The 22,952-nt window shown below is 53.8% G+C and overlaps 10 protein-coding genes across 10 annotated transcripts; 5 read left to right on the forward strand and 5 right to left on the reverse strand.

Moving 5' to 3' along the window:
• Positions 1-210: 210 nt before the first annotated feature.
• On the forward strand, positions 211-1,086 carry BDZ99DRAFT_517145 (uncharacterized protein; the record flags this gene model as incomplete). The annotated part of the gene is made up of 1 exon (XM_033725143.1): positions 211-1,086. One exon carries the CDS (start codon positions 211-213, stop codon positions 1,084-1,086), a length of 876 nt encoding a protein of 291 aa, XP_033579799.1.
• Positions 1,087-1,555: 469 nt separating this feature from the next.
• On the reverse strand, positions 1,556-2,550 carry BDZ99DRAFT_495991 (uncharacterized protein; the record flags this gene model as incomplete). The annotated part of the gene is made up of 4 exons (XM_033723415.1): positions 1,556-1,867; positions 1,941-2,062; positions 2,129-2,254; positions 2,310-2,550. 4 exons carry the CDS (start codon positions 2,548-2,550, stop codon positions 1,556-1,558), a joined length of 801 nt encoding a protein of 266 aa, XP_033579800.1.
• Positions 2,551-3,324: 774 nt separating this feature from the next.
• BDZ99DRAFT_555734 (uncharacterized protein) lies at positions 3,325-3,828 on the forward strand (the record flags this gene model as incomplete). The annotated part of the gene is made up of 3 exons (XM_033727163.1): positions 3,325-3,402; positions 3,454-3,659; positions 3,699-3,828. Exons 1-3 carry the CDS (start codon positions 3,334-3,336, stop codon positions 3,826-3,828), a joined length of 405 nt encoding a protein of 134 aa, XP_033579801.1. The 5' UTR covers positions 3,325-3,333.
• Positions 3,829-5,002: 1,174 nt separating this feature from the next.
• Positions 5,003-5,815, forward strand: BDZ99DRAFT_370304 (HET-domain-containing protein; the record flags this gene model as incomplete). The annotated part of the gene is given in 2 exon segments (XM_033714806.1): positions 5,003-5,626; positions 5,642-5,815. Coding segments are annotated over 2 exon segments (798 nt in total), but the record flags the coding sequence as incomplete, so codon positions are not given.
• A 688-nt stretch (positions 5,816-6,503) lies between these two features.
• On the reverse strand, positions 6,504-7,852 carry BDZ99DRAFT_473603 (tRNAHis guanylyltransferase; the record flags this gene model as incomplete). The annotated part of the gene is made up of 7 exons (XM_033721842.1): positions 6,504-6,755; positions 6,813-7,006; positions 7,057-7,229; positions 7,285-7,329; positions 7,384-7,515; positions 7,698-7,787; positions 7,839-7,852. The coding sequence occupies 7 exons, from the start codon at positions 7,850-7,852 to the stop codon at positions 6,504-6,506; spliced, it is 900 nt and encodes a 299-aa protein (XP_033579803.1).
• A 371-nt stretch (positions 7,853-8,223) lies between these two features.
• BDZ99DRAFT_437555 (LNS2-domain-containing protein) lies at positions 8,224-11,017 on the reverse strand. Its single transcript, XM_033717588.1, has 3 exons — positions 10,808-11,017; positions 10,684-10,754; positions 8,224-10,624 (listed from the first exon to the last, which is right to left on the reverse strand). The coding sequence occupies exons 1-3, from the start codon at positions 10,914-10,916 to the stop codon at positions 8,417-8,419; spliced, it is 2,388 nt and encodes a 795-aa protein (XP_033579804.1). The 5' UTR covers positions 10,917-11,017; the 3' UTR covers positions 8,224-8,416.
• A 566-nt stretch (positions 11,018-11,583) lies between these two features.
• BDZ99DRAFT_517151 (uncharacterized protein) lies at positions 11,584-15,177 on the forward strand (the record flags this gene model as incomplete). Its single annotated transcript, XM_033725144.1, has 3 exons — positions 11,584-11,708; positions 11,770-11,963; positions 12,011-15,177. 3 exons carry the CDS (start codon positions 11,584-11,586, stop codon positions 15,175-15,177), a joined length of 3,486 nt encoding a protein of 1,161 aa, XP_033579805.1.
• A 769-nt stretch (positions 15,178-15,946) lies between these two features.
• On the reverse strand, positions 15,947-17,638 carry BDZ99DRAFT_473606 (uncharacterized protein; the record flags this gene model as incomplete). The annotated part of the gene is made up of 1 exon (XM_033721843.1): positions 15,947-17,638. One exon carries the CDS (start codon positions 17,636-17,638, stop codon positions 15,947-15,949), a length of 1,692 nt encoding a protein of 563 aa, XP_033579806.1.
• Positions 17,639-18,685: 1,047 nt separating this feature from the next.
• BDZ99DRAFT_243450 (uncharacterized protein) lies at positions 18,686-19,957 on the reverse strand. The gene is made up of 2 exons (XM_033713617.1): positions 18,914-19,957; positions 18,686-18,878 (listed from the first exon to the last, which is right to left on the reverse strand). Exon 1 carries the CDS (start codon positions 19,856-19,858, stop codon positions 19,046-19,048), a length of 813 nt encoding a protein of 270 aa, XP_033579807.1. The 5' UTR covers positions 19,859-19,957; the 3' UTR covers positions 18,686-18,878; positions 18,914-19,045.
• Positions 19,958-21,172: 1,215 nt separating this feature from the next.
• On the forward strand, positions 21,173-22,743 carry BDZ99DRAFT_411145 (extracellular cell wall glucanase Crf1). The gene is made up of 2 exons (XM_033716610.1): positions 21,173-22,111; positions 22,164-22,743. The coding sequence occupies exons 1-2, from the start codon at positions 21,318-21,320 to the stop codon at positions 22,447-22,449; spliced, it is 1,080 nt and encodes a 359-aa protein (XP_033579808.1). The 5' UTR covers positions 21,173-21,317; the 3' UTR covers positions 22,450-22,743.
• Positions 22,744-22,952: the final 209 nt, after the last annotated feature.

Genomic DNA, 22,952 nt, shown 5'->3' on the forward strand with positions numbered 1-22,952 from the left:
TTCGGAGAGTAGCTTTCTGGCATATGAGTTGTTGATCCTAGGTTGTAGTGCTGCAACCTGAGTCTCATCCCAGCAAGACGTTTCGTAAAAATTGTCTACCATCGATACTCGACCATCCATGATACGATCACCGCTCTCCGGCACGCGACAGAGAACCCAGAGAACGATTACGTGGATGGTATCATTTTCTCCCAAACTCACGCAGTTCTGATGACTGGTCAGTTGACCGATGACATTCCCCTGTCTGAAAGCCCGCAGACCTTCAGTGGGCCTTGGGATCCCTGGTTTTATCTCCATGTGAAGGAGAAGCCTTCCGGGGTCCCTTCTACCGAGTACATACCAATTGCTGAGTATCTGTTCCGTTATGACCGGGGCGGCTTCTGGGTCGGCGCAGAAGCATTCAGATATTTTGGCTTCGTCCCATTCAATCGATTCACGCGGTGGTTCTTGAACGATTTCATGCATACCCGGATGATGTACCGCGCTCTGCACGGGAGCGACATGTCTTTCAGAACCATGATCCAGGACCTTTCACTACCTTACGACACCGCCGAGACGTTCATCGACTATACGTCTCAGGAGCTCGGCATTTGGCCTCTTTGGCTCTGCCCACTACGTGCCGTGGATTCGCCGACTTTTCATCCCAATACGACTGATTCTAAACAAGGCGGATCACCCCAGCCGATGCTCAACATTGGTCTCTGGGGGTTAGCTGCCACGGATATGGACGCATTTATACGCCAGAACCGGCATTTAGAAGAGCGTCTCACAGAGCTGGGCGGCCGCAAGGTCCTGTACTCCCACACGTACTACACAGAACAGGAATTTTGGAAGCTCTACGATCAGAAGTGGTACCAGGAGCTGAGACAACGTTACTCGGCCACGACTCTACCGACGGTGTATGACAAGGTGAAGGTTGACGTAGGCCGGTTAACACAAACGCGAAATATGTCTTGGATTCGAAGGCTAGCGTCGTCATGGCCCTTTGCGGGCTTTGTTGGGATTTGGTGCGCTATTCGAAGTGGAGATCATAAACTTCATAAGCAGCTGGGCTGGATGAATTGGAAATTAGGCAAAAAGGACTGACGGACTTAGCGATGGGCGTGGCGCAATCTGCGTTTTATCCATGAGGCTAAAGGGTGGTGCCGGCGGAATTTTATGTGCACCACCTACGCCTTCTACAGTTTCCCTCTTCTATCGTGATCAAAGCCGTGATCAATCATCATCAAAGTGCGCTAGCTTGTAACACTAAAGAGTTCGTTAAGATAGCTCGAAATCCGCAATATCTATAACTTTAGAGCACCCCAAGAAGCAAGATTAGTGTAGAGGTAACAAAAAGTTTAGGAGCGTGGCTGAAAGGAGTTGTGTTCTGTACTAGTTCTCTTAGTTCAATCATCAATTTTAATCTCACATTCGTGAGCAAACTTCAACCCATTCACTTTCCACCAGTGCCCTCGCTCACCTCCCCTATCCCTCATCAAACCTCCTATTCCCACCTCTGCCCCTTGTCGAACCGTCCTACAGTTTTTGCAAAGCGAAAACCCCCCTCCAAACCTCACCCACCCCCAGCCCCCCCCCCCCCAGCCCGCTCAAATGGATCCAGCGCCACCTCCGGCCTCCTCGCCCGCGCCCATTCCCTAATAGCATCGAAGTTTCGACACGTATGCACGACATCCCCATGCATGCGCATCGCGTTCTGCTCCTCGCTCCACTGCCACACCAGTGGCGAGATATCTGAGTGGCACATGAGGGATTGCCGGATGCTGTCGATGCAGTGCTCGACGTGGCTGTCGGCGAAGTCGTGCGGGATGCCGTTATGCGAGATGGTGGTGTAGCGGTCGGGGTAGCGGGACATGCGTATGTTATTCTGTAGATATTAGACTTAGTTGGGGGTGAAGCTGTGGGGAAAGGAGAAGTGGAAAGGGGAGGGAGGGGCGTACCAGGCAATGGAGTTGGTGAAACACGTCGAGTTCGACGAGGTATTGGCCGTCTAGTCCTGGGATTGGGCCGGTGCGGTTGGGGAGGAGGGTGGCTTGGGATTTGGGGATTGCGGACATGCCGACTGCGGCGGGTCAGATTCGTGGGCTTGAGGATCCATGGGTGCGAGGGAGATGAGTTTAGGACGTACAGTTGTAGAGATCCTCCCACAGCTTGTCACGTTCATCGCTGGGCGGGCCTTGTAATGGAGAAATGTCGTCGTTGAAGCCGTGGTTGAACTTTTTGATCTCATAGTGAACTGCATCTTGTGCGGGAGCTGGGGCATTGTGAGCCTCACGGTTAATATCACAAACCTACTAATTGAGACTTACAATAGAGCAGCTGGGAAGATGGCGGGCATGAGCTACAATTCCAGCCAGCGCCTTGGTCCGCTATGAAGACAGACTCTAGAAGTAGAAGGCACCATGGTAGAATGATTGCACCTATAAGCCATTTTTGTCTCCAGAGACTTCGGGGTCGTATTTGCGCCTCTTCCCAAAATTTCTCATCATCCGAATGTTGGTCCTCGCTCTCCCGGTTGTCTTGCAATGGCTTATATGATGTGGAATCCATGTCGAATAAATCAAAGTTGTTCACACTATGGACAATAGAGCATTCGTGTGTCAGTACTTCAGTTGTAGTCGGAGGTATAAGCCTGATAGTGGAAATTACCGTAAATCCGAGCAATTTGTCCTACCCATTTAGGTTAGCGGTGTTGCCAAATGTCTCATTATATGAACTATTAAGGTCCATACTAAGTTGATGGCGTAAGAACAGATATATTACTGATCCAAAATCATTATTGCCTATGTAGGGAGGTAACACGATTGCCACGCCTATACTGAAAAGGATTGGACTCCGAGCCGAAAAAGGCTTCACATAGTGCCATGACGACAACTCTGGGAAGTATTCAGCAGCATATGCTATTTCAAGAGCTTGTTAAGTTGCCTATCGTATTTGAAATCCGATTTTCGGTATTCGCTTCTCTGCATCGGCTCTGAGCTGAGCCTCGTATCAAGGCGAGTTGGTGTGTACTACTTCCCCATTTGCTAGCTTCCCATGAACTCGTTCGGGAAGCCTAATTGAGGTTGTTGGTATCAACTGATCGTGACAGAAGGTGCCAGATGATAGGCTCTTCCTCGGGTTCGAAAGGGAAGGTCGCCCCCGGGGCTCGTAGATCGTGTTGACAAAGATTTAGTCGTTGCTTGATTGGACCTGTAGTCTGGCTACTAGATCGTAAGCATAAGAACATGACGAACAAGATATAGTCTGCGGGGGACACATTCGAAAAAGTGATATCACAGAAAACTCTATCAGCTTTTAACCTACCGTAAAGAAGGGCCTTCCAACATAACCATGAAGATCACCTCTGCCATCGCCATGCCGGTGCTTCTCGCAGCCCTCGCCGCAGCAGCCCCATTGAAGGTCTATAGCCTGCTCATTCGAGACCTTGGAACACATACTGACGCTGTCTAGACCCGGGAAGCAGAGCCTCCATCCGTCGACGCCTCGAACGGGAGCGGACTCTGGTGGAAGCGCAACGCCGAGGCCCCATCCGTCGACGCTTCAAACGGGAGCGGGCTCTGGTGGAAGCGTAATGCAGAGGCAAAGGCAAAAGCCGAGCCGCCAAGCGTCGACGCCTCGAACGGAAGTGGTCTCTGGTGGAAGCGTGAGGTTGGGTCGTGAGTTCTCCCAACAGAGTGTAAAATGGTTACTGACAGTGTGTACCTAGGTCTTGAACCCGCGCAAGGTATGAATATGGAGATCTTCGATGCTTCAATGAGATGGCCGGGAAGATTGGCTACGGGAAACAAGCAGAGTTGGGTTGCCTTGAGCATCGAGATTGAATAAATACTGTATTGAGGCTTGCTGTGATATTAAAGGGCTTTAGTACTTTTGAACGTGGTGCGCGCTTTTCTCATCCTTCATCACTCGGTTCTAGAGGCATGCATCTTGATAGTATGAGAATTGAGAATCCGCACGTATGCAAGCAATCACTGTGTTCAAAAAATAAGAAACGGTCGAAGAGTGCGAAGATATGAGATGAAATGAGGTGGGGCAAGGCTGAACTATGCTCTTCCTATCTAGCTCACCATGCGCAATCTCGCCGTGGCGTTGAGGCTGTGCAGACCGCGGGCGCCTATTCCCATTCTTAACATCCAACGCCCCGCGTTCCTCTCAAAAATTATATCTGTTTCCTGAGCTGGAGTTCGCACTGCTTGAAAGTATTTCTTCCATGAGTCCTTCATTCGTAGCCTTTGAGAGACGATAGGAAATCATCGCACCCAATGGCTTCAGCCTCGTTCGCCTACGAAATGGACGATTCAAGAATCGACAGCACTCTTTGCACTGACTATGCTGCTCTGAACCGGCCAGATCTACTGAAAGAATGCCGTAAACTTGTAATTATACCACTCGAAGCAAACGACACCGCCAGCGGCACCCACTATTCAGCATTCCAGCTCTGCCGTCTCTTCCGTCAAATGCAGCCGCCAGCCGAGCTAGAAGAAGACTCCGACGAGAGATCCCAACCAAGACTATGCGTAGTCCCAAGCCCCGGTGTATTTTACCACAAGCTCAGAGGTAAAGCTCTCCGGAAAGGTCTACCCCACATGCGCAATAAAGCACTTAGCAGCATCCTGCACTCCAAATTTGCCTCCAAGGTGCAAAAGTCCGTGGCTCCGCTGAAGAACAGCCGAACACAGTATCAAGTCGGTACGCTAGGCCTGGCTACACCTAAGCAGACTCAAAATCAGTCCGAATTCTCTCTCCGCCGGATAGATGAAAAGGCCGTTGATTTTGCGGCCATCAAAGGCTGGCTCGATTTCTGTCTCGAAAATCATGCAGAATCCTGTAGAAACGCACACAAGAGCCGGTGGAATGGCTCAGTCTCATTGATTGTGCCTCGAGAAAGATAGTTCCGGCAGAGAGTGACCCGGAATATGTTGCACTCAGCTATGTGTGGGGGGCTTGTGGCAGCGATGCTAATCAGGAGCTTGAAACAGACTGTCTGCCCGAGAGGTTTCCAAATGCTATTGAGGACGCGATTGTGGCAACTCGCTCCTTAGCATTTCGGTATCTGTGGGTTGGCCGGTACTGTATTCCTCGGGATGGAGCCGAAAGGCATGCGCAGATATCGAATATGGATGTGATACACGCCCATGCCCAAGTAACGTTGGTCGCTGCAGCAGGTGAGGATGCTGATTATGGCCTTCCCGGAGTTGGCAGTCGGTTTCGTTTTGTCCAGCCGCATGCAGAGATCATGAACGAGATGGTAGTCTCCACACTGCCACACATAAAGGAGGCCCTGAAAGACTCTCGGTGGATGAAGAGAGCATGGACGTATCAGGAAGCTTTACTCTCCAGACGCCTTCTGATCTTCACAGACCACCAAGTCTTTTACGAATGTCGCGGGACGAACTGTTGCGAAAGCGTTGAAAAACCGCTGCAAAGCCTGCATACGAAAGACGGACAACGCCTCCGAGAGTTTGGCGAAGAGCGATTGTTTCCACACAACGGGCTCGGAAAGTATCCATGGGATGTTGCGACCCGAATTGCAGAGTACTCTGCGAGGACCTTATCATACGATTCAGACGCACTGGAAGCGATGCTAGGCATTTTCAGTGCCTTCACTCAGAGACAAGACCCAGTATTCCAATATTAGGGTGTCCCTATAGTTACAACGGCAAAGTCGCTTGCGTATAGGTCTGACAGCTGGAGAAGATGGTCTACCAAATCACGGGGGGCTCAATTCGCTACTGGACTCTGTTGGAGTCATGCAGCGCCTGCGAGAAGACGACAAGGATTCCCGAGCTGGTCGTGGACTGGCTGGGTTGGGCAGGTGCATGAGTCTACCCGCGAGAGCTATCGTACACGATCAATAGGTCCTTGGGAGTTCGGTCAGGATAGTATTGGAGAGAAATGGCAGGAATTTGTCGACGAGGAAATGATAGAATTCTGGGGCGAGCGGATCGATGGACAAGAGCTAGTGTGGGAACAGGTTGTAAGGCAGTTTTTGAGGTTCGAGGTTCGAGGGGTGATGTCAACATATCGAAGGATATGTGGTCTCGTTTCGAGTCAAATCTAACGATGTAGCAAGGATACGGTATCCCTCTTCGGTAGATGAAGTTATAAGAGAAGCACCCGAGTATCCTGAACAAAGAAGGCGGAACGAAGCACTGGATCGATGGGTATGCGCCGCTGCGTCTCTCGAAGATGGACGAACCAGGGTCTAGTTTCTCCCGAAAGCTTCTAGAGAACCGAGTTTGGGAAGGCATGGTAATTTCGGATCGACAAGATCATCGTAATGTACGGCTCTGTTTCACGGAGGAGCGCTATTCTCGATTCTTAATGGTGTTCGAAGAGCATGATGGTTTTGAAGAGAGAATCGGTACTGTGGACTTAGGGCACACTTGCGTCCCTTTAGATCCCCTCGAAGATGGCAAGTCGCATAGCTTCGTGGTAGACGAAGCTCCGATCGTTGAAGTAACGAGACGGAAGATTAGATTTGGTTGAGGTGAAGGCGATCATGGAGCCTTTCCAGACAGAATCCAAGGCCTAGCCTCCCAGAATTCATCTCTGATGATGTCGATGTGTGCTACAACGATGCGAGCTTTAACACGCCGTTTCCGATCTCTCTCGGTGGCTGTTTTCGAAAGTGACTGGGGAGGTCCTGCATCATCGGGTGGGTGCGAGGATAGCCGCTTTGTGGAGGCTGAAGCTGGCGGTATTGCGGCCGCTTCCGTCAAGGCGTTTGGAGCCGTGGAAGGTATGTCGAACTGGTTTTATCAGTATCGCCGCGGTGTTTGTGAAAGAACTTTGGATCCCAAACTTACGTCTCGAAAAACCACACTCCCTTTTTTGTACATATCTGGCTCGTTGTTGTAGTTAATCTTGAACCTCGAAAAGAGGATCTCATTCTTATCAGCAGATAAAGTCCCCACGAGCTCTTTTTCCGCTGCTTTTGCATCCAAACCGCCAAGCTGGACGAGAGCCCAAAAGGTGGTATTGTAGAGATTGTTGATGTGGCCTATTACATATCAGATCTGCATTGAGACATATTAGAAATCATAGACTTACAATCAACCTGCCTCCAACTCATATAATCTCTCAAATTCCTCGCACTAGGATACACCACCGCCCTTCCATCAAAGCTAGGCAGTGGAGGTGTAAGAGGGGCATCCGGGAAATACTTCGGCCACAAGTAGACGTAATACGAACTGAAAGTTGATACAATCGTAGTAGTAAGTTTACTGTGACTTCATCAGAATCTCCATCCGTTGAAAAAGAGGTTCGAGCATTACATACCTCGCTCGCCGCTCGAACAGCGTGCAATCCTTGTGAAACACAAAGCTAGTTGAACATGAGTACAGATAAATGAAGGAAGGGTAAGGGGGTTTGACATACCTGAACTCATCACTAACCCCATAGGCCACCACCAAATCCGGCAACTCTCGCATCACGCCGTCAGCGGCTGCGTTCATGAGCTCCAGCGCTTGAACATCGTTTGGTTTCTTGAACTTGTATTTTGTCGTAAATCTAAGCCAGGTCTTGTGTCAGCTACAGACTACGAAGAAGCTTTCTTCCGAATCAGAAACACGCAGAAAATATCGACTTCAAAAAGGGACTCCGCTTAAATAACGAGACATCATGTTTTCGCCTAAAATTTAACAAGCAATATCATAGAGGAGATGCCGAGATAGCTTTAAAAGTGCACATACCCATGAAAACCTCTCCCATCGATCCTCACCACAATCCACGTATTCGGCAGCAAGACGTCTGGTTGCTCGAACGCACGGACGTACTCGTATCTAGCCCAGATTAGCATATACACCGTTCAAATCGCTACAATAACCACGTACTTTGAGTTCGCCATTTTCTACTTCAATGCTGTCGTTGTCGAGCAAGACAGTGGATGAATCGAGGTGGAATCTGACTCAAAATATTTGCGAGCCTTGGCATCAACTGCCCCCGCACATCTCCAGGGCTGGGAATCTTCGACCACGATCGAAATTCACACCCGATTCGTATCTCAATCCCAAGTCTCACAAGCCAAAGTCATTTAAATCACATCTACGCTATGACAAAGTGCTCTCCAAGATTTCAAGGACGTATGAATATTCCAAACTCTCACTAAAGCTGTTGAAAGCTCCCGCGTATTCGCTGCAAGATTCATGATGGCTAAAATATATAAAACGCCGCCGCCATGCCCCAAAGCCCCAACGCCTGATCCATGAGTTTTACAGTAGTGAAACAGCCAGCATCCCGTCATTAGTCCCCGCACTCCGCGTCTCTGCGGCTGCGTCCGTCCGCTTTCTCCCCATCAGCGCCTCCACATGCCTGTAACTCAATTCAAAGCGATCGTGAAATGCTTGAGCACCTACGCTTGGTACTTTCGATGTCGATAATAATGCGAATCTAACGGCTCCTTCTCGTTTGATCATACCGCCTGCTCGATCTCCTCCCTCCGTGCCTGCTTCTTGCCCGGCGACGCTCTCGCAGACACGGGCGCCGAGCCACTCAGAGCAGCCATTGGATCCTCCTTCAGCCCCGGCGTCGGCGTCTCCTCATCCGCCAAGTCCAGCGCCTCCAGCCGTTCTGCCGCACGGTCTAGAATCTCATCAGTCTCGTCCCCGGGCGCCGCATCATCCGCTTCCTCGTCGTCTTCATCTTCCTCACTATCGCCACCCTCGTCCTCTTCTAGTATCGCCGAATGCACCATCTCATCCCCCTCAACGCTTTCCAGGATTGAATCCTCAAGCCCGCTAGTCTCGTCAATCGAATCGCGTGAGAAGTAGCTCGCTTCAAGATCCTCTCCCAGCCCCTCCGTGCCTTCATCCTCACTCCTGATACTGCCCGCCTCCGTATCCTCGTCATCGTCTTCACCACTCTCACTGTCCGTGAATTGGTCCAGATCCAAGGGCTGATCGCGCCAGTAATTGAAGTCAGTGAAGTTCTCCCCGCCATTCGGGACAAGCAGCCCGACAGGCGGGAAGAAGTGGTCCACAATCTCGCGCATGCTCGCGTAACCTGTCTTGTACTTATTCAGCGTGAGCAAATCTAAGCTAACCTCGGCGTTGGAGTTGATGGTGAAGATGCGGGTGGAGGGGATGTTGACGGAGCGGTAGCTCAAGGCGTCCGTGAGCCGGTTCCCGAAGCCCGCGTAGAAGGGCGTTTGGCCTGCTGGCTTGCCGAAGAGGTTCATGATGTCGCGGAGACATGCCATCTTGAAAACTTCGGGTTTGCGGATGTAGAGCTCGCGGCGGAGGGCGGCGATTGTGCGGTCCGGGCTCATGATGGTCGGGCCCTTAGGGAGACGGTAGCCGTCTTGGACTACGCCGTTGAGATAGGCTCGTGTGGTGTCGGCCTGTCCAACTGAGCGACTGGTGAGGTAGAAGATGTTATAGCCGTTGGCGGCAATGTCGGTGTAAAGTTTGGCTACGCCAAGATGGGTCCAGTCGCGACCGATCATGTTCAGAACGTGTCCAAGGGCGTCGGATTTGGTGATTGTGCCATCAATGTCGGATATCACGATGGGAACATCATGCTTCCAGTAGTACATGAAAGCTGAACATGTAGCCCGATTGACGCTGAAGCTCACAGAGTTGGCGCCGGGCTTCAACTCTAATGACTTAAGCTGATCGCTTGTGAGGCGTAGGGTTTTCGCATAGTTTCGGTTTGGATCCCCAGAAGAATTCGGATCAGGGCTTTCAGGTGGTGTTGTGAGTCCCACAGCGCTATCAGAGTCTCGACGAAGATGCGAGGCAAGATACTCGGATTCTGAAGCGCGAGCATCGTCGCTGTGGTATCCAGGATCCGATATCGCGTCCGACGATCGGAGTCCATCTTCGTTCAGAGTGTGCAGAGCTACCCGCCGACCAGCAGCCTGTTTCGCTTCCTCGCTACTATATATCCAAAGATTGCCGTTTTCGTCTGCTCCAATAAGCGCACCGATATCATAATTGCCCTCAATCTCTTCAGAAAGAATTTTGCGGGCAATAACCTCCGCGCGCAATGACTCTTCTTCACTGCTCTTGTATCCTGTCATATCCAACATCAGATCTCCACTATCTGTGACACGATTCGGTATATTAGAAGTTAGTAACTTTTTCGAAAGCTTGATGGCGCGGGATTTGGCTTCGGTGGGTGATATAGGGGGTGGGCTAGTGGATCGCTCGGAAACATTCCAAGCAGTCGCAACGTCAGGTTTTATCTGAGTAGGACCGGCTTCCTTTGTGTCAAATTCTTTTTGCAAAGCGTCTTTGGTGGAGGGAAGGACTTCGTCGGTTGCTGCTCGTTCCATGGTCGGGGGAGCAGATATGCCTGCCCAGTCGCTCGATCTCCCTCGGCCATGCCCATTTCCAGTCTCTGGCCCCAAATCCAGCGGGGGCGCTGAAGATTGCGCTCTCACTCTACCATGTGGCCCGTCCAATTGTGCGTCTAAGTCTAAAGGGTCGGGCTCGAGTAGCCCGCGGCTGGGAGGAGGTTCTAGCGGTTTCGACTCTGGGCTCGAGGCCGGGGATACTAAAGGCGACGTCTGCATGTCAACGGGGATGTTTGCAGAGGTCTCGAAAACGAAGAAGGCCTCCCCGCCCTCTCCAAGCTTCATCGAATAGTCCTGCTTTACATCGTTGACCTTAAATTCGACCTGGACGGAAATTAGCATGTGATTCCCCGGGAGGGGCTGGACCGAGAGGAAGTCCCTACCTTCTTTTCCGAAGGGCGCAACAGCGAGAACTTTCCAAATCGGACATGAAAGGGTGAGCACGCCAGCGATCCTGTATCGTATATCAGCCTGGTGTCTAGATTATTGGTGGGCGGAAGCGCATACCATCCTCCTGTTCAACGACGATGACGTCGATTGCGCCGCTGAGAGTTGCAGGATTGATCGAGTTCCAGGTCTTGGAGACGGAGCCAGAAATTGATCGTACGTACTGCATGGCAGCTCCTGTCCGCAAACTGCTCAAGCTATAGCCGCCAGCGTTGGCTGGAGTAGCCGGGATGCGCTGTCGCGTCGGTTTAGTCGGGTCGCCCAAGAATGCTCCGCGATAGGAATGGGCCAAGCTGGGAGCGTGGGGTTCGGAGGATCGAGGAATCGACAGGCGGAGAGTATAGTGCGGTGCGTTCAACAGCGAGTGTGGGAATGTAGCGTGGTTGAGAAGTGAAGGTTGCGAGGTCAATGCAATGTGGAGGCTGGCAGCAAGGACCACGGGAGCTGGTCACTGGGTATGGGCCGGGGCAAAGCGGAGTGGCGTTTGAAATAGCCGGCTATGAAAGGAAGGCTCAGCTTCAAGAACGATAACTTTGTAATGCAAGAGAAGAAGTGCGCGACCCAGCATCAGAGCAAGCAGCCGGTGGATATCTGAAGGCGTTGTTTGAAGGATGCGCCAGTCTGATGGGAACCCAAAGTCCGATAGATGCCGCCAAGGCCCCAGCGAAACTAGGGTCCCTCGGCCCGATGCCACGGGCGACGACGGCAGACGGCAAGCCGTGAGACTGCATGAAATACTCCACTACTCCGCAAACACAGCCTGAGCGACCCCCCAAGGCTGTGGCTGCTGCTCTAACGACTCTCACTCCGCCTGTTGTTGTTTCCAATTCTCCCTTATGCTTTCCGACTACCCCTACGCTCTTTACTGGCACCCCAATGCCGCCCTCCACGGCATGGACGGATCCGTCTTCTCCTCGGCTGGGCTGCTGAAGACGGCGTGTGTTTGCTTGGCCTTGTTCTGGTGAGTCGCGGCCGTCGTATGGAGGCAGGAGAGGAACTGTATCGCTGACTACGGAACACAGGGTTGCATTTCGTGCCTATCAAGTCCTGTCGAAGCCCGTGGAGGAACTTGTCCATCTGCTTGGTCTGGAGGTGCCAGTCGCGCCGGTTGTGTCCCTTGCTGGGATCAAGGCGGATGGCATCTTGCTACACTGGAAGCCGCCGGATTCGCGCTCGTCAATCGCAAAATACCTCGTGCGAATCAACGGCATAGACAGTAAGTTCCGCGAAAACCAGATGACTGATTCCACTGACGCGCTACAGTTGACGACCTATCGCCGCTGGAAACATCAGTCACAGTCACAGATTTGCAGCCGGACCATCACTACACAGTTCGAATAGTTACAGTAAATGCAGCCAGCTTCCAGGCCCCGAGCGTTCCCCTCCGCCTGAGAACTCTTCGCGCCGATTCTGGACAATATTTCAACACTTCGCCCCACAAGGAAGAAAACAATGGCGATGATAAGGATTCCAACCCTGCGCCGGTTGTGCGGCCATGCAAGACGTTTGGCGACGCCCATATCTCTCCACCGACCCCACCCCCGATGGCACGCGAACATAGCAACAGCCAATCTCGCGTGAGGCGCGTTGATGCTGCGCGAAGGAACTCTCCTGCTTCTCAGACTGCGGACCAAGCGCACAATGCCCAAGAATCCACCGCCGCCGAGACCTCCATACAGCAGCTGACTGAACGATTGGAGGCTCTTCGCCAGGAAGTCGACGACGTGGAACGGCAGATCGCAGATGAAGAGGAGGAATTCCAATGCACCAAGGCATCGCTAAGCCAAAAGCGAGACGAAAAGAAATATGCGCTCAAGGAGAGGGAAGATGCGAGTCGCGATCTGAGAAAAGAGGTGGCAGGTCTAGAACGAGCTAATACCGCCGCACAGGCGAGGAGGGCTACCCAGGAGAAGTCGCTGCAGCAGAAGGAAAACGAGAGAAGGAAACTGAGAAACGACATTGTGCGATGGGAAAACGAAATCCAGGAAATGCGGGCAGAGGCTGAACAGGCTGAGAATGACCGTATCGAATACTTGAACACGTCGGAACAGAAGATCAAGGATTTGAAAGACAAACATGACAAGGAAATTTCAGTGAATAAGAGCCTGGAAGAAGTCATCCATGAGAAGGGGATCCAGATTAAGACTCTCGAAGAGGAAAAGAAGAGAATTGAAGGTGGCGATGACGAGAATGAGAACCCAGAACACACCCCAGCCGCCGAGGCTGATGAAGACAAGATGTGGATGCAAACTCTGGCAGCTCTGCAGTCACGTTACGCGACCGCATGGAACCTCTTCTCCGAGGCCGAGCGTGCTAATCAAGAGGCCCATCGTCGACTTCAGTATCTTGAGCAACGCCGCGCCAGCCAACCGCATCTATTTTCTACCATGCCTATGGAAGGGCTTTCTGGGAGGAGAGGTAGCCGACGACGAACTGGCAGTCTTCGAAACGAGCTTATCGCTTCAGCCGCACCGGCAGGATTTGTTCCAACAACTGCACCCCCATTTAACACCAGCATCTCAAGCATTTCCCCTTCTTTTGCCAATCCTACACCTTATTTCAACATCAACAACGGTATGGCGATCCCGCTGGCGCATACGTCGTTTTCACCAGCAGAGGTAGAAGCACTGACCGGTGGGGCACCGATGAGTCCAACAGCTGGTGCCCTTCTCCCGTCGGGCCTTTTCGGGGATGATCTGGAAAAGGCCGACGTCGATGAAGATGATGAACACAGCTCAGGTTCTGGCTTATCATCTCACAATCCAACCAGCGGTTTCGCTCTCCCAGGATTAGGTGCACCGCAAACACTAGAGCCAATTCAGAGTCCAAGTTCTCCAGTGTCCATTCAAAGCCGGTCACCGAGTGTATTCGCAAGCCCACGAGATAGCAACAGTCACTTGGCGTTCATCCCAGGCGCGGCCGAGAATCTGATAGAGAGTGACCGGCGTTCTATCCGCTCTACATCAAGCTCATTAATGGCGGCGACTGGTAACGGGAACCCCACAACTCGCTTTGGCAACCTTTTCGGATTGAACAGACAGCGTGGTAAAACTCTCTCCGACGATGGGCCACCTTTAGGCTCGCTGAAATCCTCTCAAAGCCACTCTATGCCTAGACAGGAGCCCGGCCTGGACCCCATCGGAACGCAGCGGAGGCGAGGTAGTTATTCTGGTGCGTGGTTTGACGCATTTACCCGCAACAAGCCCGTCACGGAAGACACCCAAAATAACAAGCAGCATATCGCCACTCGCAAGAGGGCGTTCAACATGTTTGGCTCCAAGGGCGATCCGTGGCTGTCATCAAGCTTGGGTTTGAATCGGCCTTCATCACCTCGACAGGGTTCCACCAAATCTGGCGAAGTCAGCCTCCTCCCGCGGCCTTCCACTGAAAGCCAGCAGCGCTTTGGGTGGCCCGTCGATGGATTTGGACAGAGAAGTAGTCCGCTGGGTGCTGATTGGAGCATTGCTAATACATCGTCGTGGTCGCGACATCCTTCGCGTCGCCCTTCGGTACAGTACAACGGCTCAACAGCGAGCCTCCTACACGATGGCATCCCCTTCGGCGAGGTCACCGACGAGTTCCCGAACTCGTCCAAGTCCCCGACCCAAGCTCCCATCGGCACGCGGCCGCAGTCTTCAGCGTCTATGATGCCACCGCCAGTGCCGCCAACTCCGCCTAAACAGCTGAATCCGACTGCGCCCAACTTCAAGAGTATATTTTCCTGGGCAGAGAAATCAAACAAAACTGACAAAGAAGCAGTCAAGGAGGCCAAGAAGGCCGAGAAGATTGTGGAGAAGAAGGCGAAGGCGGAGAAAGCGGCTGACAAGGCAGCTGAGAAGGCCGCACGCAAGGAAAAGGAGAAGGCGCTCGCTTTGGAGACCGCAGCTGTGGACTCTGGGAAGGATACCTCGTCCCCGATGGGTCCTCGCCGATCAAGAGACAACCGGTCTATCTCGACTGCCGCAGATGAGTCGACGTCGTCACCTCGCGAATCGCTCGAACGCCTCGTCTCGCAAACGCCATCCGAGTCGCAGGCCCCGAGCAGTGTGGGAAGGGAGTCCTTCATGACGAAGCTCGCTCGCAAGGGCAGCACCACCAAATTCCTCCACAAGTTCACGAACGAGAAAAGCCTACTCTCCGTCAAGAAAGCCGGCGAGGTTGGCACGCCTGATGAAACGGACGAGGATGGTGGAAGCAGCCATGGTGCTATGACGAAGAGTGTTGATTCCGTTAGCAGCAGTCCGCTGCTGGGGTCTGGAATGAAGGATAACAGGGGGAGTGGGCTTAGTTGGAGCTCGATCAAGCGGATGGGCAAAAGGGGAGACAAGACGCCGAGCTTGCATGAGAGTATTGCGAGTGAGGCGACGACCGGGGACGAGGATGAGGGGTATACGAGCCATCAGGAGGGCTATGTTGCGCCTTCAGCGTAGTCGAATCGAGCGTGGTTTGTGGAGCGTTCAGGGGTTTTGGCCCACGATGAAATGAGGAATGCTACTGGGCGAGTGTAGCGGTAACGAATGAAAGCGATCCATGTTCATTTCATCAGTACTTCGTACTTACTTGATGTGTGAGACCACTACCCATTCGAACAGCTTACCCCACCTGCGAGTTATGCACGCAGTTTCTCCTCCAGTAAGGTAATACTTTCCTCGTATCAATGATCAGAAGATGCACTTACTTTACTCCTAGGTGTCACGTTTCAACCCTTGAGCCTTCACATCGAAATCACAACCCTGTGGTATGGTGGAGGATCAATACCCTTGCGTGACGACATAAAAGGAAAGCAGCCTTTGGACTGGTCACTGACAAGAATGCTAGATTTTGAAAGGATAGCGAGAATACTATAGCGGGCGTTATTGCAAGGCCCAACACGCTACCTAACACATTATGAAATATACAGTCGCTTTTTCACGAAATGGAAGTACATAATATTTTTTTTTATCGGAGATTGTTCCCTTTTTTTTGCTTTTCTATCGTTCAAACTCCAGAACTCCAGAACCCCGAGAATCCGACCTCCAAAGCATTTCAGGATTTCCTGAAGAGTTGCAGAGAAAATCAACGTTTACCCCAACTCCAGGAACCAGTGCAAGAAATGCTAAAGTCAAAACTCTTCCCAAGGGGACTGTTAAAGTCTGCTAGGTCCTAACCTAGCAATTAAGAGCCCTTCTTACCTTTGTAGTCGTGCGAGAGTGGACGGATCTAATCCAGATCTGTCTCATTGCTCTCGTCTTCATACCAATCGAGAAATACTCCACCATCCTGATCGGCGGACGTCTCGCTGTCAACCTCCGCGGCAAACATATCGCCGAGTATGACTCCCGCGCAATACCTAGCATCGCTTTCGAAATCCAATTCATCCTCGGACATGTCAGACTCAGGCGAGACACTCCGCTCGATGAAGTCGAGCCCTTGCTCACAGATATCGTAGAAGGTATCCACGAACTCTCCGAAGAGTTCGGCGAGTGCATCGCCCTCAACCTCTTCTACAGGCCCCTCGTCATCAGTCTCATCGCCCTCCTCGCCGGTCTCCCCTGGCGCGAGTTCCTCGGTCCACCATGGCACATGCAAATCCAGCACATCCCAGTCAACCCCATAGTTCTCCGCCCAGAATTGGCACGGGCCGTAGTTCTCCTCCAGGCCCGCGACCTCGACATCAGTAATCGGCTGCTCGGCGTGGGCGAGGTAGAGCCGCAGCGTCTCCTCGCTCCACTCGATGTTTTCTGCGAGATAGCGCGTCCAACGCCGGGCAAAGAGCTGCGAGGTACGCTGCTGCGCTGTCCCGCCGTGGCCTGAGAGATTCAGGCTGTGGAGTGGGTATGCGAGGGTAGCACCCGCAGAGCCGTCCGCGTTGCGCTGGGGCTGCCGATCGGGGAGCTCGTAGGGGAAGGCGAGGCGGTACAGGAGGGCGTCGGGGAGGGTGGCACAATCCTGAGGGCCGAACGCGCCCTGCGTATCCAAGAACTCGTCGCGGGACTCAGCCCACAGCGCCTCCGCGTCGCTCGCTTGGTAATGGTGCTTAGCAAGGCGGCGTTGGAGCAGCTTCGAGTTGCGCCTGGCTTTCGTCCCGCCTGTCACCTCCACCCACTTCAGGGGGTGCGCAAGATCGATGCCGCAACGCCCGAATCCGCTGACGTGGTTCTCAGCCGGGAACCCAGGCGCAAGCGGGATCGTATTAGCATCCGCCTGCGCATCCCGCAAGAGCTTGTAGATCCACGCATCGACGTGCACACGGTCAACATCCGGATCCCACGCGGTTCCAGCCCGCTGCTCATACCGCACGCGCTCTTCATACGCCTCCTCGGCTTCCGCGGCGCGGACGCACGCGAGGACCTGGTCCCAGACCTGGTTCCAGCGCGCCCACTCCCACGCGGGGATGACCCGCATCTCATAGACGGGATAGGGCTCGATGAGGGCAATCACCTCGCTGCTGTCATGCCGCGTCTTCGCCTTCTTCCGCGCCGGGCCTTCCTCTTCCTCCTCATCGTCCACCCATCCGCGCTTCCGCCCACGGCCACCAGCCGCCGCTCTCGCCCGCTTCGGCGCCACCGTGCGCACGAACTCGTCCGCGCCCACCTGCACCCATCCGACCTCGTCCTCACCATCGTCGGTGCTGTAGACGCTGCTGTCAGTCTCGTAGCCGCCATCGTCAGACTCCGCGCAGTACCCCGCCGACGCAGCCCGCTGCTGCTGCTGGCCTACGGCGCTGTCAGCATGGGAATCGCGATCCGACACGGCTACATACCAGAAGCCCGCGGCGTCGCGCGCCGCCCACGGAAACCCCCGGCCCATTTGATGGCTCTCGTCCTCGATCTGCCGCGCGGTGCGGGCGGCGCGCGCTTGGTGCGCGGCGATGAGGGCGAGGCCGGCGAGGTGGGTGGGGCTGCTGGACATCGGCGCGTGTGTGGAGGACGTGGTGGGTTGGTGGTGTGCGGGTTTGCAAGATGGAGCCGAACAGGCCGGCTGGTTCGGTTGGGGTCGGGGGTTGTCTTTGCAAATGGGGGCTTGAGGGAGCGAGGAGTGGGGTGGGTTGGGGATTGGGATGGGGTGGAGGAGGGGGAGAGGTTGTTATAGGTAGGAGCGGCATTGTGAAGGGGTTTTTTGCACAATGGGGGATGTGTGGAAAATGCTGGATTGGAGGGGTTGGGGGTGGAGGTTCTTTATCTGGGGGGGTGAGGAGATAATGGTATTGTGAAGGCTGAAGGTGACGTTGCACTGTCCTGCTCTATCATACACAATCCCTTTATTCTTGAGGAGTGATAGCACGTGAACGCCGAGATGGCCATTATCCATCCTTCAACCGACTGCAGCATGGTCGGGGGCGCCCGGTTGCTCGAGACACAATGATTTTGCTACGCTACTCGATTACGAGCGCGGTACTCGTTCGTTCGATCTCCTCATAGCGCGGTCTGAGGTCTGAGGTGGCTCGGCATGCTGCGGGCGGATCAGCTTTGATGTCAGAGGCGAGAATGCGAGAATTACAACCTCGCCTGTTTCACGCTCCCAGCAGGATACGCTACATTCTGGTTCGCTGTGATTTTGAAACCGATGTTTCGCGGTCCTGAGAACCGTGCACGAAATATCCAAATAAACGCACAGCCATAGCATCGCGGTCATATCAGTCCAATCGGCCTCAACAGGGTTTCAAACACTTCACAACCAAGCAGCAGTCGAGTAAATTGAGGCAGTCAAACAGATAAACAGCAGTTATTCAATCTGATAGTAAGGTATCCAATAAACCCGCCCCCATAAAAATCCCCCGAGCCGATGCGATACGTAGGCGTTCCCGTTAATCCCGCCGGTTGAATGCCAATATCAGAACGCCCCAAACACCCGACATTATGCAGACTAGAGACCGTTGACGGACCTGCACGCAGCAATTCCTAGCCGTAAGGAGATGGAAGCAATGATGCTCTATAGCTTTCAGTTTCAGAGAGCCGACCCGATGATGAGATAGGAGAGATGACAAAGGAAAGAAGTGGCCTCCGTGAGGAGTGAGGGGTATAGCAGTTCGTGAATAGCAAGGGTATTGAGTTTTTGGTTCGTTGTGGAATTATGGTTGGCGAAACGCGAGCTGAGGGATGGGTGTAGATGGCTAATGGCGGTAAAAGCCTAATTGTAGAGGGTGGGAATTGTAGATGGATCCAGAGATTCTCGGCGAGGGCGTATGTAGATGATGTTTGGCTGTGGTGGGGTCATTTGAGAGAAGTGGAGTACCCTGGGCGTGGGCGATGAAGGATATGTAGAATGGTATGATTGCCATCAAGCCGACTTAAACGTCGTGATTTGAGGCTTCGCGAATCACAATTCTGTCCAATGGACATCCTCCGCCCGTTCAAGGTCCCTTTGTGCTGCCTCCTTGGACCTTCGCTTGGCTTCGGCCTTTTTCTCCGGCTTGGAGCCAAACACGGCGCGGACCCTCCGACTGAATTTCGTGAGGGCTCCTTTCGATGCGGGTTGGTCTTCTTGAGTAATGGCAGGGTCTGCAGCAGGTCCAATGGCATTGGGCGGGGCCTCGAGCTCTGTCTCCTTCTCCATCAACTCGGGGATCCGCGCATCGATTCTGACAGTGCCGGGTTCGGCAATTGGGGAGGTAGGAACACTTGATGCCGGCCCTCGACTGCGACGCTTTGCGTGTACAGTTTCAATGTTGTCGAAGAGGGGAACCTTCTCAAATTGGACTCTCTCGAATTGAGGAATTGGTGGTAGTGATGGCGTAGGCGCTGGAGATCCGCCAAGTGTAGTTCCAGAAAAGTGTGAAGGTGACATGGGAGAGTAGGGGGCCTGGGGAGAATAGGGTGCCCGTGGAGAGTAGGCCCCCTTGGGAGAGGAGGCAGTGTAGTATGAAGAGGCCTTTGGGGAGTAGGCAGCCTCAGAGCCGTTGGAGCTGAAGAACGTAGCAAAGGTTCTCGCAGACATGGGCGGGGATCCTGGGCTGCCGGGAGACTTCTCGGCCTTGTCGAAGCGATGCGAGCGAACACTGCCACCTGGAGAGGTGGGCAGCGGGGTCCTCGGCATGCCATGGTTGGAGAGGGGCATGAACATGCGGGTTCTCTTGGTGCCTGTGGTTGAGGCCGAGTTGGGGGGCGACTGCGCTCTTGACCTGAAATCCATAGTGAAAGAGTGCAAATTGAAACAGATGCCAGACGATGAAGAAACGGTTGGGGCGAAGAAAGCTACAAATAGTGGTGGATGTCAGGCTGTGCCGCAGAAATACAGCAGAGGAGGGCAGCCTTGAGTGCGTCGAGGGTGCAGATGGCAGGTGGAGGACAACGCAGGCGGCTACACGCAGGGCTATATCTCGCCGAATGCCTCAGCACGCGTCCCGATGAAACGGACGCCCGCTCTCTCGCAGCGGTGGGCGCACACCAGCAGCAAGGGAGGGCGGGTAGAGCTGCAGCATGACGGCTGGATGGGGAGCGAGAGAGACGCTGTCTGGTGGGAGTCGTGCGAGGAGGCGCGTAAATGGTGGCTGCAGCGGCGTGATTGGCGAGCCGCGACGGCACAACACCAATCCCCGCCACGCTATGCAGCCCCCAGCGGCCGCTCATCAGGCGGGCGGCTGCACCGCGCCCGAGTGGTGGAGCCAACGGCCAGGGAACCATTGCATCGACAGCCTCCACATTGTCTGGGGCCTATGAGGGCGTGAAGGAGCCGGGAGTGCTGGGCCAAGAGCAAGACTTTCAGCTGAAGTTGAGGGGAACGAAGCCTGGAAGCCGCCGGCGAGCTCGCCTGCACTGGCGTGTTGTACAACAGAAGCCCGAGGACGCGGGTCTCTGAGCGAGTCCCACACGCGATAGCCTTCTCTTGATCGACTCGTGCAAGTGTTGGCCTCCAAACGAGCAGTGCGTGTGATAGGGCCGCCTGGCCTGGCCGGCTGCTGGAGCGAGGACGCGGGCGCGAAGATGCTGGTCTCAGCCCTATGTCGGCACAGACGGTGAATCGTGGATAGTGGATGGCGGATGGCAGTGAAAAGCGCCGAATGTGTGGGCCTCCAGTGTGAGCTGGCCGTGTTGCGGCGCCCGGCGGCAGTCCCAGGGCGCCATCTGGCCAACATGTTGACGCCGTTTCGAGGGCCCCGTTGGCATGCTGCATGTTTCATGTTGCATGTTGGCTGGCATTTCAGCTCGCCCAGCCGCTAGGCCCAAAGCATTTGCAGAGCACATGCAGCCGGACACGAGCATGACTTCAACAACATCAGCCGCGAGCATTCCTCGCCGAAATGCACATTTGCGTAGTTACACTTCAATCCAAGCATCACAACCACCATGTCTCGTCCACGCTGCACCGCCTTGATGACCCTATTATCGCGCTCTGTTTTGAAACTCGCCCTGGTGTTCCCGCGCGTCGGGAATGGGCATAGTGCCCCCCTGACGATGATAGCCATCCATCTTCGCCCATCCGCCGCTTTCTCCCCTTCACCGCACTCACCACGCTCTCTCACAGTCGCTCTTTACAGTAGCCTCGCGCTGCACAGTCTCTCCTTTAGCAATTGAATCTCAGCGCGTGTCTGGAATACGCGCAGCCCCCACACTCCTTAATAGTCCTTTCCGCCTATCTACGCCCTCTCGCTATGCTCTACTTAGCCCTCGTCGCAGCCTTGCTGCCTGCCGCCTTCGCCCAGACCTGGACCGCCTGCAATCCGCTCAACTCCACCGGCTGCCCTACTAATCCCGCCCTGGGAAGCAATGCCACCTTCCTGTGGAACACCACCACCGCCGACTCCAGCATCTGGAATGCTACCAATGGCAAAGTCAAGTACACCCCAGCCGGCGGCGAATTCACCATCAACGAACGCCACGACTCGCCTACCATCCAGTCCAAGTTCTACATCTTCTTTGGTGTTGTCTCCGTTATCATGAGAGCTGCCCCCGGCCAGGGTGTCATCTCCAGTATCGTTCTCGAGTCCGATGATCTTGACGAAGTCGATTGGGAATTCATTGGCGGCAACCACACCCACGTTGAGACCAACTACTTTGGCAAAGGCAACACTACTTCCTACGATCGCGCTATCTATTATCCCGTCGACAAGCCCCAGGACCAGTTCCACAACTACACCGTCCACTGGACCAAGGACGCGATTGAGTGGTGGATTGACGACAAGTCCGTACGCACGCTGAACTATAGTGATGCGCTCGGTGGCAAGAACTTCCCCCAGACGCCAATGAACGTCCGCCTCGGTATCTGGGCCGGTGGTGACCCGGACAATAGTAACGGTACCATCGAATGGGCTGGCGGGCTTACAAACTATGGCGATGGCCCCTACACCATGACAGTCGCGGAAATCTACGTCCAAGATTTCACTTCTGGCAAGGAGTACGCGTATGGCGACATGACCGGCAGCTGGGAGAGCATCAAAGTTACCGAGTAAGTCCCAACAATCTGAACACCCCATAATACCTTCACTAACACAGCACAGGGGCCAATCGAAAGCCATCAAGGAAATCACGACCCCACATGGTGTTACCGGCCGCTGGAAGGCCCTCTCGAAAACCGCCCAATTCGCTATCGTCGCCTCCGCAGCCGGTGTCGCTGTCCTCTGCCTTCTGGGCATCGTGTTCTGTTGCATCAAGCAACGACGCGCCGGGCGTCGAGAGTATGCCGAGATTGAGGCCCAGCGTGAGAAGGAGGCCGCCGAGCTTGTGGAATATACGACGAAGATGGCGAACGGTCACTTCGGTCACGGCAGCCACAATAACTGGTGATTGGTGTGATGGAGGCATCGATGCCTCGAAAAGTACCATTTTCACAATTGATTGTCTATCTTGAGTCCTTTTCGGGTGGCGCGACCAGCAGGGTGTGCGATAGTTGCTTATCCATAAGCATGCGCATGACTCGATACAAGTGGTGTTGCGTACAAAGGAGAGGTGGTTGTATATGTAGCATACACAGAGCCTGCAGCACGTCTCCCTGCAAATCGCGCAGCTCTGGGCGCAAACATGTGTCTCTCACGATCATACCCCCAATTTGCTGTTAGGTTCTAGCGTTTCTTTAGAGAGAATTTCAAACAAGCGGCTTGATGCCTGCTCTCACAATTACGAGATACCTTATGACCCGTGACTTGCATTACACACATGGTCTTCAAACGCAGGCCTTGATCTAGATAATCTCCTGACTACAAATAAAATCTCTTTCAGGTTCCGGAGAAACTATAAACATGGATAGTTAACCGCTTCTGGATTAGTCGTCCGATCTCACGCATGAATAT

Source organism: Mytilinidion resinicola (assembly GCF_010093595.1).
Source record: "Mytilinidion resinicola strain CBS 304.34 unplaced genomic scaffold BDZ99scaffold_5, whole genome shotgun sequence".
Classification (NCBI taxonomy): domain Eukaryota; kingdom Fungi; phylum Ascomycota; class Dothideomycetes; order Mytilinidiales; family Mytilinidiaceae; genus Mytilinidion; species Mytilinidion resinicola.